The following is an 11,812-nucleotide window of genomic DNA, read 5'->3' as shown; positions in this document are numbered from 1 at the left end:
CCACTCAAAGTTGGGTGTCTGGCTACGCCTCTGCCCCACATATCCAGAAATGTTTAATAATGCCTTCTGTTACATTACTATATCATGTATCCCATTACCATGCAATGCAAAATCCTTCTGTAATACCAAATGTCTATTCTCTTCTTATTTCCACTATCCATGATGTATTGTAAGCCACATTGAGCCTGCAAAGAGGTGGGAAAATGTGGGATACAAATGCAATAAATAAATAAGAATCAGCTGCTCAACATTGAGTTTCTATGTAATTATGTACTTATTTATATCTCACATTAAACATGAATTAGGTTGAAACCTGGGAGCATTTAAAATCTATATCAAAAGAAAAAGATGACATGAGCCAGGAGATAATATTTGTTATCGTTATTTTTGTCCACTCTCTCTCTCTATGTATATATTCACACACACATACATATTTACATATGTTTTGCCGCTTGCGATAGTTTTGTTGTTGGAAAACAGCATAAATCAGTAACTACAGCTGAAGTTGCGCTTTCTGCTAAAGGAAGGGGACGTGGTTTCACTTTGTTCTGCGCCCCACTGTAGGTGAGGGCACTGAACAGCAGCAGCAGCAGCACCACCTTCCGCTTTCATTTAGCCAAGCTCGAAACCCCGCTCAGGCGCTGTTCCCTACTCGCCTCTTCTCTTTCCTGGTTTCCAGTTCTCTCTCTCTCTCTCTCGGTGTTTCCGGGGGGCGGCCACTGCCGTTCCACCTCCCGCCCTCCGCATTTTCAAAATGGCCGCGGGTGGCGGCGGCGGTGGCACAGCAGTGAGGGCAAAGGCGGGGGAGGGGGCACGGGGACCGCTGAGAGCCGGGGACGCGGTGGAGAGGTGAGCGGGGCATGGCGCAACATGACAGGGACACCTGCCCAGGTAGCTCCTGCCCTGACCGGCAGCACGCAGGTGAGTTTCTTCCGTGGTCCACCCCCCCCCCCCCTAAATACCCGAAAGTACCTGTCCTAACCATCTCCAATAGCTCACGTGATCCCCTCCTTCCCCTTGCTCCCCTCCTGTTGGATCTGTAACCTGCACCAAACTTTTTCCTACGCGCTCTTAAAAGGTCTCATGTCCTCTCTTTCCTGCACGCCCTGTAATCGCCACCGTGCATTTTATCCCAGCGCAGGTGGACACTCTCACCTCTGTGTTAACAGGCATTTGAGTTACTACCACCTGGTTAGTCAGTTAGCTATACACGGTTCTCCTCTTTCACCCGTGATCAGTGACACATGCTTCTTTTTCCTTAAAGGTTCTAGTGGGTTGCGAGTGCGACCTGGATCCAGATTAGCCCGATAGGGTTGATCCAGGCCTGGGTTTACCCCAATGTATGCCGGGACTTGTAGCCTTTCTTTTCCTAGAAAATTCAGTGGGGAAATCAGAATCGCATGTCCCTGCATGCAATGGGGTGAGCCCAGGACTGGATCAATCCTGTCTGTGATTCTGGATCTAGTTGGCAACCTGTGCGTGTGGCAAACTAGCAGGGCATCTTTCTGGTGTCCCCTTGACAAAGTTGAACAAGCCACTGAAGACAGAAGAACTTCAGAGTACCTAATGCTGATGGACCGACTTCGGGCTCTTTTCATTGTATCTATTTCTTCTAGTCCTTCTCCAAACTGCTTTTTTGTGAGCAAAACCCGTTTACCTTCTCATTCTCCTAGTCTTATGATCAATGGCATGTCACGCCATTTCCTCCTGCAGGCTCATGACCTTCCACTCATAATCAGCTGCATGTTGTCCTATTCTTTTACTCTTCTTTTTTCAGTTAGTAACAGGCCGCTTTCTTCCTGTTTTTGCTGATAGAGTTGATGAGTTGCTTTGTTCCTTGGCCACTTGTTTTTCCGCTATGGAAGCTGTTAATGATAAGTGACCCTCTCCCTCCTCTTGCTATCACTCATCATCCTGCAAGTGTTTTGCAGGTATATGCAAAATAGTTTCTTTTACTGGTCAGTTTTTCCTCAGTTCGTGGTTGTGTATATATATATATATATAGCGTGCACAATATCTCATGAAACACTATCTTGAAAATCAAAGGGTTACATCCTTTTTAACAAGATTCTGTGGGACTGATCAGCATGGTTAAGTATGTGAAAATAGTATTCAGATGTTTAGTAATCTATTATCAGGGCATATTCTTGCTTAAAAACTACATATTTAAGTAAATGATCATTCTTTTTTGTTGTTATACTGCTAAGTGGCCTAGTGGTTAGGGTGGTGGACTTTGGTCCTGGGGGAACTGAGGAATTGAGTTTGGTTCCAGGCACAGGCAGCTCCTTGTGACTCTGGGCAAGTCACTTAACCCTCCATTGCCTGCCGCATTGAGCCTTTCATGAGTGGGAAAGCGCGGGGTATAAATAAAAATAAATAACCCCCCACAGGATCCAGTTTGGAAAGTAAATTGATGTGAGCCTTGCGATTCTTCAGGAGGTAGAATTAGTGTGCACAGCTATTAGTTTGTGTGTGTGTTAATAAATACTTTATTAGCTTTGAATGCTTAATGAAAGCCACAGTATTACTTTCTGAGGCAGCTACAGTACTTTGTCATTTTGTAGTCGGGTAGAAACTATGTATGGAATCATGAAAATTAACAAAAAAGATCCCTATGGAAATTGGATTAAATCTTTCCAAGGGTATTGTTCCTGCATATTAAGGGGACCATTTTCCAATGGTTATTGTATGTTATTGGTTGCAGGGCCTATTTCATGCATTGGGCTCTGTATCAGAGGCATTACAGTGCAAGAACTAATTCTAAATGATTCTTTAAATATTTTGGGGTCTACGGTAATGACTTTCACCTTATGTGAGGAAGAAAAGCCCTAAAAGGTTTAAATTCAGTCTCCCCTCATGTCAGTTGCTATGCCATACTTTGTACTGTTATTTGAATTGTGTAATTGTCTATTGTTTATGTCTGACTTATTCTTGCTGTCTACTGCCTTGAGTGAATACCTTCAAAAAAAAAAAGATAAATACTAATAAATAAGATTTGCTTGAACAATTTAAATTGGTTCTCATTCCTTTGGGGAGATTCCACATAAGGCTGTGGTTCAAAAGTGTCCTGTAATGCTGCAGGGTGAATTTTGTTCTGTGCACAACTGCAAGTTTGTGGCTCTCAACAAATGCACCAATTAAAGGGACTGGGTAAAAATCAGATCTGCTGGATTTGCCAGATCTAGTGTCAACCACTTTCAGTCCAGAAAATCTGACTAGTGCGTACACCTTTCAGTCCGGAGGATCCGTGTTTTACCCAGTTGATCATGTCTCCAGATTTACTACTGCCTTGGTCTAAATTTGGAGGATCCGGCTTTTATACCTAGTTGGCTGTGTCCCTAGATCTCTTGCCCTGGCCGGATGCCCTGCTGCCACTGTCTCAGCCAGTTCCTGTTCTGCCCTGGAATTTTATTTCTTCAATTGTGCAAGCAATGGGTGGTGTCTCATATTGGTTGTTGTAACATCATTTATGTAGGTTGTAAATATATGGTGATAAAAAACACTTCAGACCTTGTTAAATACAACTGTATGATTAATATTTAGGTTATCTAAATTTGAAAGAGCTTCTCCACTGTTGGTACTGCTGCTCTGATTGCTGTTACAAGCGTGTGTTATTTTAAAGCTCTGCTTCCTCACCTTTTTAATTGTGCATAGTGATAAAGCACCTATGTATATGTTAAGTTTAATATGATTAATCACTTAGGAATATTGTTTCTGGGTCTAGGTATTTTCTGATTTTACAATATCCAGATCCAAAACAGTTGGCGTATAAAAAGGCTTTTCCTGGTGCATTTGCATATGTAGCAGTTAGCCAATGGAATGTATTACCAGTTGATGTTAGAATGTAATCTAATTATTTGACTTTCTGGAAATTATTGAAAACTTTTTTATTTAGAAAATGTTTACATGTGAATTAGGTGAATTTTATTCTGAGTCATTTGATTATTGATATGTAATGTTCCTGAAGTTGGTCCAGTTTATTCTTTTGTGAGCACACTGAACTATGATAGTAAGTGTGGGATGTAAGTGTCATGTATTATTGTTGTTACTATTATTATTATTATTATTATTATTACTACTAGATCCGGAGGTTCTGCCCCAACCTGCCTGGGGCTGTTCAGAGGCAGACTGAGACATGATCTGGAGGAGACCTCTGGATCCATTAATCTGAAGCAAAATAAAATTCTGACGTTCCAGGGCAGAACAGAGATTGGCTGAGGCAGTAACAACAGAGGATCCAGGGATGCATTTGACTGAGTAAAAGCTTGTATTTAAGGTGATATACACTAGAGCTGACAGAGCCGGAGATAGTTCCCCGGTTGAATGTGAGGCATCTAGTGGCTGGAGGCTACTATATTTGGGGTCCAGCCTCTTTGCTGGTTGCTGTCCTGTTGGGCCAGCAATTGGCCAGTTGTCCTCCTGACTGCATGGTTTTGTTGATAAATGGATGAGCCTCAGTAGAGCTGCTACAGTTACACACAGGAACCGACACCTGTATGGTTCTACAGAAAAGCAGATATATTCCTTTTTAAAGTTATGTGAGTAGAGAATAATAGGCAGGTGGGCAGAAGAGAAAGGAAAAAGTTTGAGAGGAAAGGGAAACAAGATGGTGTAAGATAAGGAAGTAGTTGCATACTGTAGTGTAAAATGAAGGGTAGGAAGAGGCATGCTGGCAGAGAGAGAGGGGAGAAGCAATGTTTACTGGTAAGAGATAATATGAATATTATGGGGAAGGAGAGGTATTTAATACCTTTATAACCTGCTAATTGTCAGGATTGCTGGACATACTTCGATTAATATGAAACCAGCTTGACATACTTAGATTAATATTAAACCAGCTTCTGATTTCTGATAACAACCCCCTCCCTCAGGAATCACTGAGGATAGCAAATGGACCAAATGTTGCCCAGCTGCCTGTCTCAATTAACATACCTTTTGTCCTCTCTGGGCATATGGGAGCAGGGCTCTCTGTGAGAACAAAGGAAGCCAGACAGGCTCCAGAACTAGGGACTTCAAAGAGGAGAACCTGTGAAAATGGTCACCTTCCTGACTTCAGAAAGCAAACTGGACTTGGTAAAGGAAAGAGCTGAAATCAAAGGCAGGGAAGAAAATAAGTTTTTTGAGATATATAAAGCAGAGCACAGGGCCCTGCTCTCACTTCTTCTCTCTCTGTCTCTCTCTGCACACACCCATCTCCAGCCACCAGAGCTCCGGCTCTGCTCTCCCCCCCCCTTTCTTCCCCAGCTCTACCCCAAAGCTTTCTCTCCTGGAGCACATGGCTCTGCTTTCTTAGGCACTTCTCTCTCTGTCTTTCTCTGCACCCCCCACCCCCATTCTTACCTTTCTCTCATTGATTCCCATCTAAACATACACACAGAAATAGCATTGTACTGTTTTCCCTGTCTCAAGTGCTATGAGCCTATATTTGTACATACAATATACTTTCTATATATATCCAAACCCGTGTGGATTGTGTATTCTTTGGGAGTCCACTGCCTCTGAAAACTGGACCCGCCTGCCTCTACGAACCCACTTCCTCTGTGAACTGGACCAGGGACCATCCCTAGACAACGATTGCTGACACTAATATACTATGTTCTCAGCAGTTAACAAAAAACATTTACAATAAATGTAAGACAAAAACAATCACTAATTGATGCCTGTTTTTAAAAAGGAAAGTATTTTATCCTTCAATGAAAAATCATAAACTCACACTAATGTCATCACCTAAACCATTCACAAACTGCGTCAAACAGTCAAAAATGCTCTATTGAGCAACCACATCTGGCATATCTTTCATATGAGGTATTGCAATTACATCACATGAAGAGACCTATTGGAAATATCAGGCATTAATATGCCAGTAAACCATAGGCCTGCAAAACCCCTTGCTTGCTGAATGGAGAGGAGGCATGTTGGGGGCTAGTACACATGCTACCAATTTCAGCTAAGTACATCGAGTTTGCATTTTTAGCTTATGTGAATCAATATGACACAAATTGTGTATAGAACAAATTTTATAGCCAGGAGTATAGCTTCTGATTGTGAATGTCTTGTGTTTTCATCCTAATGTAAGGATTCTTGCAGGACCCTCACTAGCCCACTATGCTACTTTTTTTCAAATCTATACCCGCTCAGTGCAGGGGAGGTGTGTGTGTGTATATATATATATATATATACACCATTTGCGACCATTTCTGGGAAAAGGTGACTAAAGTCTCCAAAAACAAAAAATGAGGTTTTAATTAATTTTGTTAGAGAAAACCATTTATAATACAACAGTCTAAACTCTATCCTTATGTGAAAAAATAAAAGTTACAGAAGTTCAAACTTGCAACTTTGGCAGATTTTTTCCTATAAACAGTCTGCAATTCTCAATATTTTGGATCTTTTCCCAGAGATGGTCACATGTAGTTACAGCATCTCCCCTTCATGGGATGGCTAAGTGATGCTGCCTACCCTTATATAAGTCAGAGACTTCTAATGAGTATGTGGCATACAGTAAAATTCCTTGGTGGAAGCAGTCTGTGTTTGAGGACTCAGCCCTTGGGCCCCTTTAGTTTTACCCATCCTCTCTGCCTCCTATTTAAGGAGCAGCAGCTTGGCCCTTAATTCAACAGGACTAGGAGAAAGAAGTCCCACCAGCCACACGAGCTTGGATCAATAATAACAGCTTAATTCTCCTAAAAATACAGTTCAAGCCTAGGATGAACAGCTATGTAGCAAAGCCAAATTTGATCAAACGTCCCTATAGTCTACAGGCCCAAAGCCACCCCATAACTAATTGTAACAAGGAGCTGAATTTTAGCAGGAACTAGTGTTACTTGATTACTCCTAAGTGGAAGAATCTGTCTGGAAGTGGATCCCAAGAAGGAGAGACTGTGTAGTTGACTCAGAAGGGAAAAGGTTTGCTCTAGTTCAGTGCTCTTTTCTCACAATATATGTCTATTGAATACATAAAGTAGAACATACAAATGCCAAAATTGAACAAATGTCAGCCAAACAGAACAAACCTATACACCCACAAGAAATATTTGGTATAAAACCCATCCCCCCCTAAACAAACCCTTGCCCTAACAGCCCAGAACTCTTTTTATGATTGCCAGGAAGCCTCCATTTCAAACCCCTCCCCCACCCCCAAACAGAGTCATCCCTGTACTTCTTGAACCAGCTGTGAAAGATGAGACCATTCATTATCTGGAGGATTATAGGCCCCAGTCATTGGTCCATAAGCTTTTCCAATTCTCCAAGAAGTTTTAATTTCAAAATCCAGTCTGTGTTGGCCCCTCCATTTCTTTCCGATGAGCAGCAATTATACTTTATCTGCTTCAAAAGGCATTCTTTTCAACCACCTTAGCCAAACCCTGTAAACACTATTTAGGATCCTTAAGAAAAGAACAGCCCAATGCAGTGGACACTCATGTAACAGCAGACCAAGAGTTCTGAAACAGAGAGCACGCCCACCAAACGTGAATGAATGTCCCTCTGGCCACCCCACATCACCAACATAAATCAGAAGCAGAAGGAAACATAGATTTTTAACCTGACTGGAGTACAATACATCCCAGGCTACTGAGGGAGCTCAGGAAGGTCCTGGTGGGACCTCTTAAAGATTTATTTAATAGATCTTTAGAGACAGAAGAGGTTCCGCGAGATTGGAGACGAATGGATGTGGTCCCTCTTCACAAAAGTGGAGACGGGGAAGAAGTGGGAAACTACAGACCAGTAAGTCTCACATCGGTGGTAGGAAAAATAATGGAGTCGCTGCTGAAAGAAAGGATTGTTAACTTTCTAGAAGACAACGGGTTAAAGGACCCGAGGCAACATGGCTTTACCAAAGGAAAATCCTGCCAAACGAATCTCATTGACTTCTTTGACTGGGTGACAAAAGAAATGGATGAAGTCTGTGCACTAGATGTAATCTACTTGGATTTCAGCAAAGCCTTTGATATGGTCCCCCAAAGAAGACTCTTGAATAAGCTGAAAGGGCTGAACTTAGGACCGAAAGTGGTGAACTGGATAGAAACTCATAAAGAAACTCCAGACAGGCCAAAACACGGCAGCCAGGTTGATATTCGGTAAATCACGTTTCGAATCTGCCAAACCTCTCTGAGAAAAACTGCACTGGCTCCCTATCAAAGAACATATCACCTTCAAAATCTGCACCTTGGTCCACAAGATTATCTATGGTGAAGCCCCAGAATATATGGCCAACCTGATTGACAATCCGGACAGAACTAGAACATCACACACCTGCCTAAACCTCCACTACCCGAGCTGCAAAGGTCTCAGATACAAATCAACCTATGCATCAAACTTCTCCTACATAAGCACACAATTATGGAATATACTCCCAAAGACTGTGAAATCAATTTACGACCATCTAGACTTCAGGAGATCATTAAAGACCTACCTATTCAGAAAAGTATTCCCCACCAATCTAACCTAGATGCCTCCAATCTGCAACACAGCAAACCATAAGCTGTACTGGACACTACATATTACTTCCTATCCTTGATCCCTAGGCACCCGAATATACTAGTTTTACTTGACCCTAACATCAAATTATATTTGCTTCCATACCGGTCTAGGCAATTGCCTTGACTGGTAAGATGTAAGCCACATTGAGCCTGCAAATGGATGGGAAAATTTAGGATACAAATGCTACAAATAAATAAAACTGGTTGACCAACAGGTGGCAGAGGGTGATGGTAAATGGAATCCGCTCGGAGGAAAGGATGGTGAGCAGTGGGGTTCCTTAGGGGTTGGTGCTGGGGCCTATTCTGTTTAATATATTTGTGGGAGATATTGCTGAAGGGTTGGAAGGAAAGGTGTGCCTTTTTGCAGATGACACGAAAATAGCTAATAGAGTGGATACCCTGGAGGGAGTAGAAACGATGAGAAGGGATCTCCAAAAGTTAGAAGAATGGTTAGGGTCCGGCAGTTAAAATTTAATGCCAAGAAGTGCAGAGTGATGCATTTGGGGTGTAGAAACCCAAAAGAGAGATACCGAATAGGAGGGGAGAGATTAGTAAGCGCAACTCAGGAGAGAGACCTTGGGGTGCTGGTGTCGGATGATATGAAGGTGAAGAAACAATGTGACTAGGCAACAACCGTGGCTAGAAGGATGCTAGGCTGCATAGAGAGGGGTATAACCAGCAGAAGAAAGGAGGTGTTGATGCCCCTCTACAAGTCGTTGGTGAGGCCCCACTTGGAGTATTGTGTTCAGTTTTGGAGGCCGTATCTTGCTAAAGATGTAAAAAGACTGGAAGCGGTGCAAAGAAAAGCTACGAAAATGGTATAGGATTTGCGTTGCAAACCGTACGAGGAGAGACTTGCTGACCTGAACATATATACCTTGGAGGAAAGGAGAAACAGGGGTGATATGATACAGACGTTTAAATATTTGAAAGGTATTAATCCGCAAATGAACCTTTTCCGGAGACGGGAAGGTGGTAGAACTAGAGGACATGAATTGAGGTTGAAGGGGGGCAGACTCAGGACTAATGTCAGGAAGTATTTTTTCACGGAGAGGGTGGTGGATATGTGGTATGCCCTCCCCTGGGAGGTGGTGGAGATGAAAATGGTAATGGAATTCAAACATGCGTGGGATAAACACAAAGGAATCCTGTTTAGATGGAATGGATCTATGGAATCTTAGCGGACATTGGGTGGCGATGCTGGTATTTGGAGAATAAAACCGGTGCAGGACAGACTTCTACAGTCTGTGCCCTGAGAAAGGCAGGGGCAAATCAAATTTGGATATACATAAGTATTACATACCATGTAAAATTAGTTTATCTTATTGGGCAGACTGGATGGACCGTTGAGGTCTTTATCTGCTGTCATTTACTATATTACTATGTTATAAGCATTTTCTTTTAATAGAATACATAAAGAGGACTTAACTTCTAAAAACACCGCTTTTCATTTGCTCACACTCAATGCAACCCCGAAATCACGTTCCCAGTGCAACCTAAAAGCATGCATTTAAAGTCTTTCACCTAATGAAATGATACAAAAGAGATATTTGACCCTTAATCTTTTTCCGTGCTCCCCAAAGAATCTCAAAGTGCTCTGTGTCTTCAGGATCATTCTTCAGTCAACCCCTCTGTGATATGTAGTGTTTAATTTGCAAATAAGTGAAGTCCCTGCTGGGAAGATCACATTGTTCTCAGAGCTTCTCGAAAGTGCATAACTCCTCAACATCCAATGAGTCTCAGTACCATACAATACCCTTTTCTCCGCCCAACAAGCCAAATTCTCTTTCTCCTGCCCCTGTCCTACCTGGAACTGGGGTTCATAACAAATGTGTACCAACGAAGAAGCATGTTTGGACCCATAAAGCTTTATTTTGAGAGAACTCCAACGAGTGAGCAAATATAACACCATAGGATGGTAGTGAATTGTTTATCCTATAGAAAAAGAGGCCCAAAGCACTGCTCCCAGTTGAGCTCCCCACACTGTTGATTGCTCCATCACGGTCATCAAAGACATGGGGGCGTTGTCCCAGACAGATATTAACTTCAACTGAGAAGCCCAGTAATACCATAACAAATTTGCCCCCCCCCCCCCGCTCCCTAATTTGACAGCCTGCCACATCAGTGCTCTAGAAAGTCTCAGAACAGTGGCATTCCTAGGTCGGCTGCCACCTGGGGCGGATTGCCGCTGCACACCCCCTGTACACATCACCTCCACCCCCTGGTGCATGGCTCTTACATCCTGGGAGTGCTGGGAGCAGTCATTCGGCTGTCGGTTTTGCCGATTCCCTTCCCTGGAACAGGAAGTAACATCAGAGGGAGCTGTTTTACTATCAAACTTTCAATAGTGAGGGACAGGCAAGCTCTACAGGATGGGAACCTGGCTGTCCCTAGCAATTGAAAACACAATATTGAAGTACCATCTCCCACTGGCAGCAATGCAGTTGGAGGACTATTGTTCAGCGTAGAGGGAACAGTGATGGACAGAGTCTGGAAAACAGTGGCAAGTTTGGGGTGATCATGGCCTGGACAGCGTACTTCTCTGTCAGGTAAAAATATCATGGAACTGGTTAAGTTGAAGTAGAGTGTGATCAAAGTTGATGCTAATATAAGGAAGTTTGAAAGGCTTCAAGGAGTATTTAGTCACGATAATTGTTCTGCAAAAATTATGTTTCGGACACTAGGCCTGCATCAGCAGTCTACAACAAAATCATATATAAACCAAGAATTAACATTAAAATACATGACAAAATATATAAAAACAGCAACCAATCCAAATTATAATATAAAGATGACCCTATCAATAGATGATACCTGTGACATGTACAATAAGTTTAAAAAACGGTGTATATAGATGTATGTATGTGTTTATATATATATATATATATATATATATATATATATATATATATATACACACACACACACACACACACATACCCCAAATAAATGACCTTAATCATACCAATGGATCAAACATTTGCATAAACATAAATACAAACAGACCAAAAACCTTCCCTACAATGATTCATCATCATACTAGAGGGGTAAATGTTTTACCAATATATTCAACTACAAATCCATATACTTGTTATACTTGTTCAGATGCTTCAGTGCATGTAGCATCTCAGAGAAAAGGAAACAATGCAGATTCTGATTTCACATTTATGTTGCAAAGCTTTCAGTGCTTTTGATTCTGCCTGTGTTAAATTCTGGCGTTGGTGTATGTTCTTCCATGTGTATTTGTCTACTTCTCGTAGTATCATTTTTTAACTATATATATATATATATATCTCATTAAATTGGCACTTGGAGAAATGGTGGGAGTCCAA

General features: G+C 42.0%; 1 protein-coding gene across 2 annotated transcripts in view; it reads left to right on the top strand.

Moving 5' to 3' along the window:
- Nucleotides 1–820: 820 nt before the first annotated feature.
- Nucleotides 821–11,812, top strand: part of TBC1D14 (TBC1 domain family member 14) — a 199,948-nt gene continuing 188,956 nt past the window's right edge. The window contains exon 1 of one of the 2 annotated variants that reach the window (XM_030191163.1): nucleotides 821–921. In XM_030191163.1, the coding sequence (XP_030047023.1) occupies nucleotides 861–921 (61 nt within the window). In that variant the 5' untranslated portion in view covers nucleotides 821–860. Of the gene's footprint in view, nucleotides 922–4,232; nucleotides 4,277–11,812 lie in introns of those variants that run through there. The other variant, XM_030191164.1, reaches the window with a different exon arrangement.

Source organism: Microcaecilia unicolor, chromosome 2 (assembly GCF_901765095.1).
Source record: "Microcaecilia unicolor chromosome 2, aMicUni1.1, whole genome shotgun sequence".
Taxonomy (NCBI): domain Eukaryota; kingdom Metazoa; phylum Chordata; class Amphibia; order Gymnophiona; family Siphonopidae; genus Microcaecilia; species Microcaecilia unicolor.
The sequence above is the reverse complement of the archived record's forward strand: the minus strand, read 5'-3'. Positions and strand labels throughout refer to the sequence as shown.